We start from the raw sequence: 12455 nt of genomic DNA on the forward strand, positions 1-12455 counted from the left end.
GAGGGAGGCCTATCAATGCACTCTGAATATCATGTAATACAACTTCGGGACAGAACCCCTGATGGGTTTAGGGGACCTGTATAGTGGGAGAGAGGCCTGACCATGCACTCTGAATGTCACACAATGCAATTTTGGGGACAGAACCTGAGTTCGAGAGACCTGCACAGTGGGAGAGAAGCCCATCAATGTAGTCTGAACATTACACAATGCAATTATGGGGACAGAACCCCTGCCAAGTTTGGGAGACCTGTATAGTGGGAGAGAGGCCTATCAATGCAATCTGAATATGACACAATACAATTTGGGAACAGAGCCCCTGTTAAATTTGGGAGGTCTGTATAGTGGGTGAGAGGCTTGGAGGGGCACAGCTCGGACTTGCACCTTGTGATGCGTGAGCCCCTAATCAGAGTGTCACTCCCCTGTAATTCACTGGTGGGTTCTGTCTCATTTAAGGGTGAGTCAGTCAACAAAATTTGGGCACAGAGTTCCTGCTAAATTTGAGAAACCTGTATAGTGGGAGAGAGGCCTATCAATGCAGACTAAATATCACACAGTGCAATTAGGGCACAGGAGCCTTGCTGAACTCGAGAGACCTGTATAGTGGGAGGGAGGCCTATCAATACAATCCAAACGTCACACAATGCAATTAGGGCAAGAAGTCCTGCTAAACTTGAGAGACCTGTATAGTGGGAGAGAGTCCCGTCAATGCAAACTAAACATCACACAATGCAATTTGGGCACAGAGACCCTGCTTGATTTGAGAGACCTGTAAAGTGGGAGAGGGGCCTATTAATGCAGTCTAAATATCACACAGTGCAATATGGGCACTGGGGCCCTGCTAAATTTGAGAGACCTGTATAGTGGGAGAGAGGCCTATCAATGCAGTCTAAATATTGCACAATGCAATTTGAAGAGGTTTGAAGAAGTCATTGAAGAAGTCCATCCATTCTGTTGAACTGCCTTCCCATAATAAAAAACAAATCATCAATATAATGTCGCCATAGGGCCACTTTGTTGGTATGGATATGCATGGTTTCATCGGAAAACAGTTTTTCTTCCCAGCATCCCATGAAGAGGTTTGCATATGTGGGTGCTACTGTTGTGCCCATGGCGGTTCCACATAGTTGTTTATATATATTTATATTATTCTCTCTTTCCCCTTTAAAACATAATTGGCAAATGCATGCAAAAATCTAGTGCTTACAATATCTAACATCCTAATTGTAAACCGAATTTCATTTTATTTTACTTTAGTATTTGTATAGCGCGCTACAACCCAAGGGCATAGAGGCGCTGAAAAGAATATGTATGCAGGCTTGCTTCAGGGTTACAAGATAGCGGCCCAGTACAATGGATAAATACAGTTACAAAGTTTACAGTAGGTTACATGTCAGGTGCAGTAAGCAGTAACAGTCTTCAAATTATGGCGATAGGGGAGGCAAGTCAAACAAAAAGCTTTGCCTTCAAGGCTTTTCGGAAGGTTGTGTGTGATTCGATCATCCTGAGTTGGGCAGGAAGGGTGTTCCAGTGAGTTGCAGCCAAGGTAGGGAAACTGGAGCCACCGGCTCGTACTCTTCGTGTAGGCGGAACAATGAGGCGATTTGCGTATGCAGACCTGGAAGGTCTAGAGGGTGATGCAGTTGTCTTGTGACAGGAACGGCCTAACTGCATTGATTAGTTTGGAGTGGTAGGCAGCTGAGGATGCGATGGCATTAACCTGTCTGTCCATGCTAGGTTCCAGGTATACACCCAGTGTCTTGATGGCTTGGGACACGGTAATGGGAATGTGTTACGCTCACCTGGTATCCACGGGGACGCCACCCAGCTGCCGGAACCCTGGTGCCCTTCTCGGTCGCTCCCGGGTAGTATCAGCGGGGAGTTCTTTCTGGAAAACAGGTGGGCAATGTTCAAGATAGAGCAACTGGGGAAATAGCCACCCAACACCCGGTATGCCCACAGCGCCTCCCCGGGCCTTTCCTCACCTTGTTTTGGGCTTTGGCGAGCTCTCCGTCCTGCCTTCTTTGCAGGGGCGCGTTGTCCTCTGTGGGCGATTGCAATCGAGTTACTTCACTGATGCTGCCCCTTTGAGTCTCTCAGATAGGTCTTATTACTGTTATTCTGTAGGCCTTTCTTTGAATTAATGATGTCTTTTCTCTCCCAGTAGGTGCACGAGAGTCCGCTGTGGGCCGTTGGCTGGATTTGGGCTCACCGGCAAGTGATGGTGTTTGTTTCGCGAGCGCCTCGATGCGGTAAGTGGGCGCTATACATAGCGCTATGGTGCCGTGCTTCTGCTAACCTGTTGTCTTTTATTCCCCTTGGCCGCTGCGTTCACCGAAGCAAGAGGCTCCTAAGCGGTGCTGGTCGATGGGCGACTTTAGGGGTAAGTTGCCGGCTCTGATGAAAATGTCTAATGTCTCTTTTCTCTCTTTTTGCAGGTTCGAAGATCCAAGAAGCTTGCTATTCCTTGGGTGCTGATTTCAGTCTGAGGTGGAATCTCAGGTAAGCTGCTGAAAATAACAATGTCCCTTTGTTTTGCAGGTGCAGACTTTTCGAGGTTCAAAGATGCTGCAGAACACGATGAGCGTCACGTTGCTGGAATGCAAAGTAACGCGAAGCGTGTACTGGAGTTCGGGTGTGGTTTATATAGCCTGCAGGCATCCCAGGTATCACTGGGCCTGCCACACCCAAAATGCTAGACCGCATGGTTCAGTTTAGGAACTGAGCCATGTGGAGGCATCCATGTTGTTGCGCAATGCCCTTATGGGCCCTGATTACTGCTCTAGCATATGAGCCTCGCGCCAAAGGCGCCAGGCCTGACACCAAGAGAGTCTGGGGGCAAATGTCAAGGCCCTTGAGGGCCTGACGGGGGTAGAAGTAGCCCACCTGGCCTGGCTATCCAGGCTTAGGGCAGGGATCGTGACAGAATGTTATTGATTGTAAATGAGCTGTATTGCGTACCGAGTTTACTGAGTGTGGCTGTGGATCCAATTAGCAGGAGTTCTGTTTTCTCACTATTTAGGCACAGCCAGTTTTCAGCCATCCAGGACTGGGTTGTGGAATAGATGATATTGAGGGTATTCGTATCTGTAGGGTAGTTACCAGTCAGTGGGATGAGCACCTGGGTTGTCATCAGCATAGTTAGTATATGAGATGCCCATGGCGTCAAGAACAATGGCCTAGTGAAGAGGTTGTAGAGAGTCGGTGATATGCAGGACCCTTCAGGGACACCGCACTTGATAGGGCTGGGGACAGCACTCGAGGAGTTAGAGAACACCTTCATCACTCTCTCTTTGAGGAAGGACGATATCCATTCGCAGGCTTTCGGGGAGAAATTGGCAGTTGAGGACAGATGATGACATAGGGTCTTGTGATCTACCAGATCGAATGCCGCAGACATGTCTAGCAGGAGAAGGAGAGCTGGCCTACCAGCGTCTCTTAGGTCATCGATTTGATTTTTGAGATCCAGTAGAGCCGTTTCTGTGCCATGCCGTGCCCTGAAGCCAGATTGGCGCAGACCTAGGAGTTGATTTTCTTCCAAGAATCTTTAAACTTGCAGGTAGGCTACTTTATCAAGAATCTTTAGCAGGAAGGGGATTGTAGTGATGGGTCTGTATTTCCCTGGTACCATTGGGTCAAGGGATGTTTTCTTTAGGAGTGGGCGGACCCAGGCTTCCTTCAGGGAGGTAGGAACCTGGGCTGAGCGGAAGGATGAGTTAATGAAGGCGGTGATGAAGGGAGCCAGGGAATGGGCGCATTCCTTAATGATTTGTGCTGGGCATGCATCCCCTTTGCAGTTGAATGGTTTGATGGATTTGATAAGATCTATAACTTCTGCTTCAGTCAAGTCAGAGAAGTCAAAAGTGGGTGCCTCCTCAGCTGCAGCGGATGGAGGGGAAGGGGGACGTGTGTCTAAGATGGACAGTAGAGCTTTTTGGTGCGCTAGAATTTTAGTGTGCAGCGTGTCAAGCTTATCTAACATGGGAGATTGAATAGTGTTGCACCAGGACTCATCCTTGGTGATGCTAGATGGAGGGGTGGCAGGAGTCTCAAGTTCCCTGAATTGCAAAGATCTCTTTGGTCCCAGATTTGGCATTGTTAATCCTAGTATTGAAGGATGTAGCTTTAGCCTGAGTGATGGCTGCTTTCTATTGTCTAGAACAGTTTTTGAAAGCTATTTTGGTTGTTTTGTTAGAGTTTTTTCTCCAGGTTGCAAGCAAGGTTCTTTTAGATGACTGTAATTCCATAAGTTCTTGGGTGAACCAGGCGCTGGAGTGCTTAATTTTCTTTGCTTTCTTAAGTGTGAGAGGTGCTATGGTGTCTACAGCGCAAGTGATGACTTGATTAAAGCATAGCTCACAACCTTTTTTGTCAGCAAGGTGGGTGAAAACACCCGATTTTCTTTTTGGCGGGTGAGAGGCTCATAGAAGTGGATGGGCGTATGAGGGACTTGGCGGGTGATTCCACTGCTTTCAAAAGTGGGTGAGTTGAGAGCTATGTTAAAGGCGTTAGCGAGGAGGTTAGGATCATTAGGGAATGGAGGCTGGAGAGCAGGAGCTAGAAGGTGTGGAAGGAGGTTTTCACTAGTGAGTTTGCGCGAGCTTCTAGAGAAAGTGGCTGCCAGTGTTAGGTTGGGTTTGGTGGGCCCAGTGGTGGTGGCAATGTTGAATTGCAGGAGAATATACTATGTATGCACAACATGACAGCCACTGAACAAGCTGACCAAGCCCGCCAGGGTGAAATGCGTTGTTGTGTTTTTCTTTGTCCTTCCCTGTCCACCATGTATACAACAACACACTTTATACAGAGAACGTAGACATTGGTGTTGATTTCGATATTGACGGAAGAGTACCGCCGTTTGCTGACAGTGTTCAGTTTCCTGGTTATTTAAAAAAAAAAAAAAAATATATATATATATATATATATATATATTTTTAAACGAAAATTAAGCCCAAAAGAGGGCCAAATCTGCGGAATGCACTCCCAAGAGCAGCCAGGTCCAGTGAATCCAGTACTTGGCAATAAAGGGCTGCACGGCAAAAGTCAGGCAGCACCAAATGTTCTTTATTCATAAAAGGTGCATAGCAAGGGAGAACCAAAAGGTTACATCGACGCGTTTCGCAATCAACTGACCGCTTGTTCACGATAGTAGGGTAAACACAGAAAATGGACTCATATAAACACAATACAAACTCTCTGGTTACAATGTATAGAGTGTCTCATACACCACGTAGCTCAAATGTAGAGAGAAAAACAATCGGCCATATTGTAGTGACCAAGTGTTACCTCATACTGACCTTAATAGTCTGAAATAAAACCATTAGATAAAATGCTGCGCTTTGAACGGTAATTTACAAATTTAAATATTGCCGCTGATGTATACGCCTACGTCATTGGTAATCTCGGTCTAACCTATACATAGAGCAGACGTCATGTATAAGATAGGGTGCAGAGCGGGTCAAATCACAACACGTATAGCAATATTAAACCAAGGATAAAGTGCTTAGTGCATGCACAATAGTGCGAAGTGCAAAGTGCTAAAGATAAAGTGCAAAGCGCGAAGTACATAGCAGCAATAATGCGGAAGGTAAAGGTAAAGGTAACCAGGGTACAGGGAAAGGAGAAAGGGGGGAGACAAGGGGAAATGCATGGGGATCAAAGTTTCATTCTGTATAGCAAAGATAATGAGCATGGTGCTCTACGTCCATGGGTGCACGGTTCGTGTAGTCACAGTATTTGGAAACCAGCCTGACCTCCCATATAAAACAAGGAGGATGGCAGAAGGACGTGCAGCCATGGACAGCTAAAGAATGATAAAAACATATATAGATCTGCAGTAAAGTGCAAAGTGCATAGACCATAAAAATGCTCCAATTTAAGGGGCACATAGCTTTCCTAATGTTCCTTAAAATTCACCTAAATAGTGCATACGTTATATAGGCCCGTTTACTCATGAAAATGCAGTGTACCTATATTATCCATAGTACCCTGAACATATAGTTAAATGATTTCAAAATACGAGGCAAATGCAATATGAGTAGACTGTGTCTAAAAGAGTCCAAAAAACACTGTGTAAAAGTCAATATAATACATGATTATCAATCTAAAAAATATATATATATATTTTACAATGCCAATATAGCCACACTTAAACTTAAATACAAGGTGATTGCAAACATTCCACTGCTTCTCGTATGAATTCCGTGTCGGAGCTCGACTCCCAGTGAACGGCCACTGGGCATTGGGAAGAGTCACCATCCCGTGTTGTGATCACGGGTCGTTCTTGTGTGTACAAGTGCCTCCTTTCCAAGATGGCCACGGGGATGTCCTACTGGCTGAAAAAGGTAAAATCCTAGTTACGATTTTAGTCTAGTGAATCTCCTCTCTAGTTCCATGATTTTGGAGCACGTCTGTAGGCTGCTTCCTGTTTTGAAAAGCTCACTTCCGGTTGTCAGAAGGGGCTGTCAGGTGCTTCTGAGGGATTTGCTAGTTGTGAATGTAGCACCTGACAGAACAGCCTTTTAGGTACAAGAGAATAACGTTACCCCGTCAACAGATTATGTAATATAGACAGACACCCACACTAGAGTGAAGCCGTGCATCACTGACCTGCATTATTGGTTAAATACCCTAAAGAAACAATCTCGTAAGAACAGACCATATTATTTTACATGGAGAAGAGATGACTCGTTATGACTAGTAGAGTCGTTCTCCGAGAGAGGGGGGCCGACAGGGGCATCCTTGAGAAAAAAAGTTATCTTACTGCACTCAGACACTCCCTTGCACTGTGAATTTGTTATCGCAGCGAAGTAAGTAAGAAAACGGCGATTAACCCGCCACCCCTAAAAAAGGGTGTCCAAGATCGGGGTGACACTTTACCTCTGCATCTATTCCCGGTGCACTAATCGGCAACGTATTCTACACCACAACCATGAAGAAATTCTTACAGGGGATCAAGAGTGACATGAAGTTTAAAACAGCCGGACCTGGACACAAGCTGACAGAAGAAACCAGGTAATTAAATGGCACGAACAGTGACACGTGCGATGCGGGGAGGGCTGAAGTGGGAATTGAAGCATCTGGGGACACTGACATAAATAACCAGAAAAAGGGAAAGGGCACTTTAGGCGAATGTAAATGTTGGAGGTCGCGGTTGTCTTCTATTTAGCAGTCTTTTTTAAATTTTTTTATCGCCGCATCTTCCGTGGGTGATTTGGAGGCAAGGGGTAGGTTTTTTCTCAGAGTTCGAAATGTAGCGGTAGAGGCATGCGCATTGCTTTATCCACACCTTAAACTAACCATGACCCAGCATCGATGACGGGCCCTTTATGACATCATAAATCATGCCATCTCATAATGGGGTGCTTGCAGTTTTCTACGGTGGTTAAGGCGAAAGGCCCTCGGAGGTGAATACGAGCCAGGAAATCGACCTGCGAATGTAAGTTATGCCCGCAAATTTGCAATCGCTTTAGCCCAATGCAATATCCAAAGACCGTGATTTGGAAGGTTTCTCTTTCTTTTCCTTTTTAGTGAAGGGAATATAACTGCTGCTGTTTGAACTAATTATTCTCCTACTAGCCCATCCGTGTTATTTGCCAGTTCTGCATTGTGCACGTGACTGTTTTGTTAGGGCTCATTTCGTTTTTTCTGTCATGAGTTGACTAGAGCTGTATACATACTTACACATGGTAGGGTTCGAAATTGAGGGGTGCTGGGAGCTATTTAGCTCCTGCTTCTAGCATAGTGGATCCTGGTTAATTTGAAACCAACAGCTGCCAGGAGCTACTTATGGCTCCTAGGGCCAACTGCCGCCTTTCAAACATGTTAATGTGACATTAAATCAGTATTTGAGAATGTTAATGAAGAAGAATTGGAACACATCTAAAACGCATTTAAACACAATGGTTCATGCAAAATGGATAAAACGTTAAAGGAGCTTCTGTGGAAGCTCCTGGTTCCCGTGCAGTAGCTGCCTACAGGGTGATGCCCAACACCCAGGAGCTGGTTTTGTGCTCATCGAATATCATTTTCGAACCCTGCATGGGGTCTATCACCTACATTGAACTAAATAACACCAAAGGGTATGAGTCGCATCGGATTGACAATGAGTGAAGCTAGAGTTGTTCATGATGTGACTCGGAACCCAAAGTGCTAAAGCCTCCGATTATGCGAAGCAAAGCCATTTACTCCAGGAGGGCCTTGTTTCTAGGTCAAATGCGTGGCCAGTCTTGGTAATGTAGGTAGTCTTAGGGCTGGTGTTTACTACATGGAACAATTCGTATGAAGTGCTGGAGGCAGCAGTGTGAGGTGGGATACAATACTAAGCTTTATGTATGGAGCAAAGGATGAGACGGACGATCTCATCACCACTGAAAAATGCTATTTTTCCTCTGTGGTGACGTCGGAGCGAGGAGTTTACATTTTCTAAGCTCTGTTACTACTGGTGGCACTCTATTAACTCCATATACAACCTGTCTTAGTTTAGACTGCTAGCTGAAGGTAGCACTGTAGGTGTTTTGTTCTGAAAGTACATTCGTCAGAATGAATTAACTTGTTGTAAATGAAGAAAGGTAAAGTCGCAGCTGAGTATGTAAGAGAGTGAGTTAAAGGCACAGAGCTCCTAAGTGTGGCCAGGTGTGAGAAGTACATCCAGTCCTGTTTTTGCTTGTAACTTTGGGAATTGCATTTTATCCTAAATTTTGAATGGGGGAAAAAAACGACAAGTCCAAAGGGCGGACTAACAGGACTGGTTGGCCTTTTCTCACGCACCTGGCATGGGGAAACTTGACTCCTGAAGGTAAGACTTGTTTACTTGTATTGTCCTGCTACACAAATGATGGAACCCACCAGAAAGACCCATCCAGGCAGCTTATTAACTGTAACAGTTAAAACACAGGAGAAATGATTGTACCACTTACATCGCAAACATGACATCACTGTCAAAACCCCACACACAGGCATGCAAGGCACCATTCTACCAGACAGACTCCAACTCTTCTCCCTTAAATGAACCGGCAAACTGTCAAAACACCAGACTTCCTACAGAGACATCGGACAGTACCAAGAATGAAGATAGTCAGAAAAGAGGTCAACCTGTGCTTGGTATGCTGTAATACAAGATCATCAACCAAACCAAGACATCTGAAGGAATTGACTGCTAGGCCTGCCATGCCAAGGAACCACCCATATATGCCCAAGTTGGCCGAACTTGGAACCCCAGTAACACTGTCTGTGCTTTCACAAAGATACCCAAGAATGAAACCACAGGGGCTGCCACCCCTGGACCATCCCTTTCCTTAAAGACAGAACACCACTAAATTGAAATAGCGGTGGCACCATGACCAAGCAGCCAGATGCCGGGCACAGTGACTTCTACCAGCATTGCAGATGAAAAGAACAACCAGTATGGGGTCCCGCCTGCCACGTAACAATCGAACAAAAAGGCCTCACCGCAAGGAGAGGTAAAGTCAAGAACCAGCACACTTGGTGGGTGGCAACTACTTTTTATTATATTTTTTGAGCACGGACCTAGCTTCAAGTAGCAATGGAGTGCTTTACAGAGGTATACAACAGTACATATGCATAACGGGGCTCTTTTCAGAGTGAACAACAGAACAGATATACAGCGGCGGGTAGGATACAGAGGGACTCAGAGGAGGGGTACATCTGTTACATGGTGGCAGGGGGCGGCCTGCATCTAGTGAGATATGTAGCGCGGGAGGCGACATGATGCCCAAGGTGTTGAGGAGGAGAGACTCCTTGAAGAGGTGGATCTTGAGTTCTTTTCTTGTGGGAGCAAGTCTGATGCTGACGTGGAGGAGGTTCCATAGTCTTGGGGCGTAGGCAGAGAAGGCTTGTATTCTGTTCCTTTTCCTTTTTGCAGCTGTGGATTTCAAGTCTGCATGTGTCCTGGCTTCTGGTGGTGCGCTGTCTGCCGGAGATGCTCAGTTTCTCCGCGAAGTAGCTGGGTGCCTTGAGGGCGACTGCCTTATAGTTGATGCAGCAAGACATGAAGGCGATTTGTTTGCCATTCATCCTTCCAACTAACACAGACGTACACAAATGGAAGGAAGGTACTCCAACGAAGACACTTGTCACAGTAGGCACACATGCCACAAACCTCAGAGACTGTTCAAGGGTTTTTATATTAATTACAATGGGGCTTATGGCCGCCCCCCCCTCATCTTGTTTAGCACCTCCACCCTAATCTTTTATGCTCTCCCTCCTTCTGCCATTGGTTCACGCCCCTTATCCAGTCAGTCTCTGTCTTTCCCTCCTGTGCCGTGACATGATCAATATAACTGTTATTTGGCAGCATTAGCCAATTCCCTTTTCTTAGCACGGGCCCTCTGTAGAATACTGGTAGCGGCGTGAGGTGTTCATATCTACTCTAGATTGCCCCCTCACATGTAAGTTCTGTGTCTTTATGGGTACAAGCTTGTTTAAAATGTCCATGGTGGTCAAGGGTATAAACTGCTGGTTGTGTTCTGCTAGTGCTGGTGAGCATTGTGCGGTTATGCTCGCTGCCGCATAGTGTTTTTGCTGCTGGCATCCTCACTTTCTGCTGTCTTGCTCCTTCCTGACCCAAAATTCCGGTAGCGCTAAAATCTAGAGGGTTGCTATTCTTGATTCTGGGCCAGACTTCCAAAGGTATTCAGGGTTTCTCACTCTGCTGTTGATTATAGTTTTGTTGACGCTACGAAAAACAGGAGTTTGGGCAGCATTTTGTGTACAAGGTATGGTATGACATAAATGTGGAATGCATAACGGCATGGTGGCACAAGGGGAGGGGATTAGAATTGGCACTCTTCTCAACTGTCACCGTCCTCTGGGGAAATAATTTCTCTGGATTGCTCCCTGGCAGCCCTTAAACCCTGCCTGAGAGGCACTCCCATTCCCTCTTGACAAGGCCATATTACTGCCTTTGTCACACACTCCAGACGAAAAGAACAATCGCTATGAGCAAGCAGTCTCTGCTTCTCCGTAACAAGTAGATGAAAAGGCCACCCGCAAGCAAGAAATACAACAGAGACCCAACAAGACTTGTTTGCACCTCCTCCAACCAGATGCACACACTGATCAGAAAGAAAGGTGCATGAAGCAGACAACAGAAAAACGGACTCATCAATGGAAGAGGCTGACCATGTACCAAACCAACAAATGGCAGAGCAGCATTTGCACACCTCCAAGAGAATCCAGAAATCGCAATATAGCGTGCACACCTTCTATAAAGGGAAGTTTATATGAATAATTTTAGAATATTCCAAATAGGCTTAGAGTGCGGGGGAGAAAATTGCAACTCTGGCACGAAAAACGGCTGCAATAATGAAAAAACAAATAGTGTCCTTTGGTGTTGGACACTTGCGTCCCCTGCACACCGTTGATACTGATGAGTCAGTCAAGAATTCAAGTAACATTAAATAGTGTTTTAAACAAAGCATGTACATAATTATGAAATGTTAACATGGAAATCTTCATGTATATTAACAAGAGACAGTCTTGTTAAGGCTGAAAGACCATCCACCTCCAAACAACAATTTTTGTCTAAACCCAAACAAGGCACGTTCCCCTGTTTACATTGCAGTCACTGCAATAACATGCAGAAAGGTGAACATATCAGACAACCGTGCACAGGAAGAAAAATTAGATTCTTTTTTAAATGTTTTTTTTTAATTGTGATTTAGTTTAATGCAATAAAACTATTTACACACATTTTCCTAAAACCATAATTTCAATAAAAGTCACATTCACTTTATTCAGTCGGTTTCCTTTCCTTTGCTTTTAATTGATTGGCTCGGCCTAGTTTAGTTTAAGTTCTTCATTTTCCGTTCATAATGTATTCTAAGACGTTTATTCCAGCACATGATAGTCTTTGGTTGTTTCCACTCAAGAATTCGTTCCACCAGTCATCCTTTGTTGCCGTGGTATATTGTCTCAGATATTTACTTAGGAATTTGTCTCTTCCTGTAGATATTGCCTTACATTCAAGTATTAAATGTTTAACTGTTTCTTGTGTGCCATTGCTTTTACAGAACCTACAATTTCCTTCATCGAATCCTCGTTTTCCTCTTTGATGTAGGTATCTGTTTGTCGGATATGAGCCCATTCTTATTTGCAGGAGTTTTCCTCTATGGAATCTTCTTGGGAACCTTAAGAGGTATTCTGGCATTGTCTTTTTTTCTTCGTAGATTATTTAAGTTTTCCAATGGCCGGAAGTCTTTTTTCTTTTCTAATGTTTTTATCCAATCATGTCTTTTTATTTTCTGTTTTATTTTTTCAGGATTAGTTAATAGCTCTGCTAAGTTAGTCATTTAGTTTCAGAAACCTGCACCATTTATCTTTCCAAGTGTTTAGGAGGATTCTGCTTTTTCCTTCCCCTCTTGTGTTGAGAATTTTGTAGCCTATCATTGGATCTTGGTCAGAGATTTTCTTTAATAGAGAGATTTGATTTCCAACAT

At 44.8% G+C, this 12455-nt stretch overlaps 1 protein-coding gene across 2 annotated transcripts in view; it reads left to right on the top strand.

Annotated features, from left to right (window-relative positions):
* Positions 1–6423: 6423 nt before the first annotated feature.
* UBXN6 (UBX domain protein 6) overlaps positions 6424–12455 on the top strand; it is a 376653-nt gene continuing 370621 nt past the window's right edge. The window contains exon 1 of one of the 2 annotated variants that reach the window (XM_069649368.1): positions 6424–7011. In XM_069649368.1, coding sequence (XP_069505469.1) covers positions 6929–7011 — 83 coding nt within the window. In that variant the 5' untranslated portion in view covers positions 6424–6928. Of the gene's footprint in view, positions 7012–7384; positions 7436–12455 lie in introns of those variants that run through there. The other variant, XM_069649369.1, reaches the window with a different exon arrangement.

This window comes from Ambystoma mexicanum, chromosome 1p (assembly GCF_040938575.1).
Source record: "Ambystoma mexicanum isolate Mex_15411 chromosome 1p, UKY_AmexF1_1, whole genome shotgun sequence".
In the NCBI taxonomy this organism is placed as follows: domain Eukaryota; kingdom Metazoa; phylum Chordata; class Amphibia; order Caudata; family Ambystomatidae; genus Ambystoma; species Ambystoma mexicanum.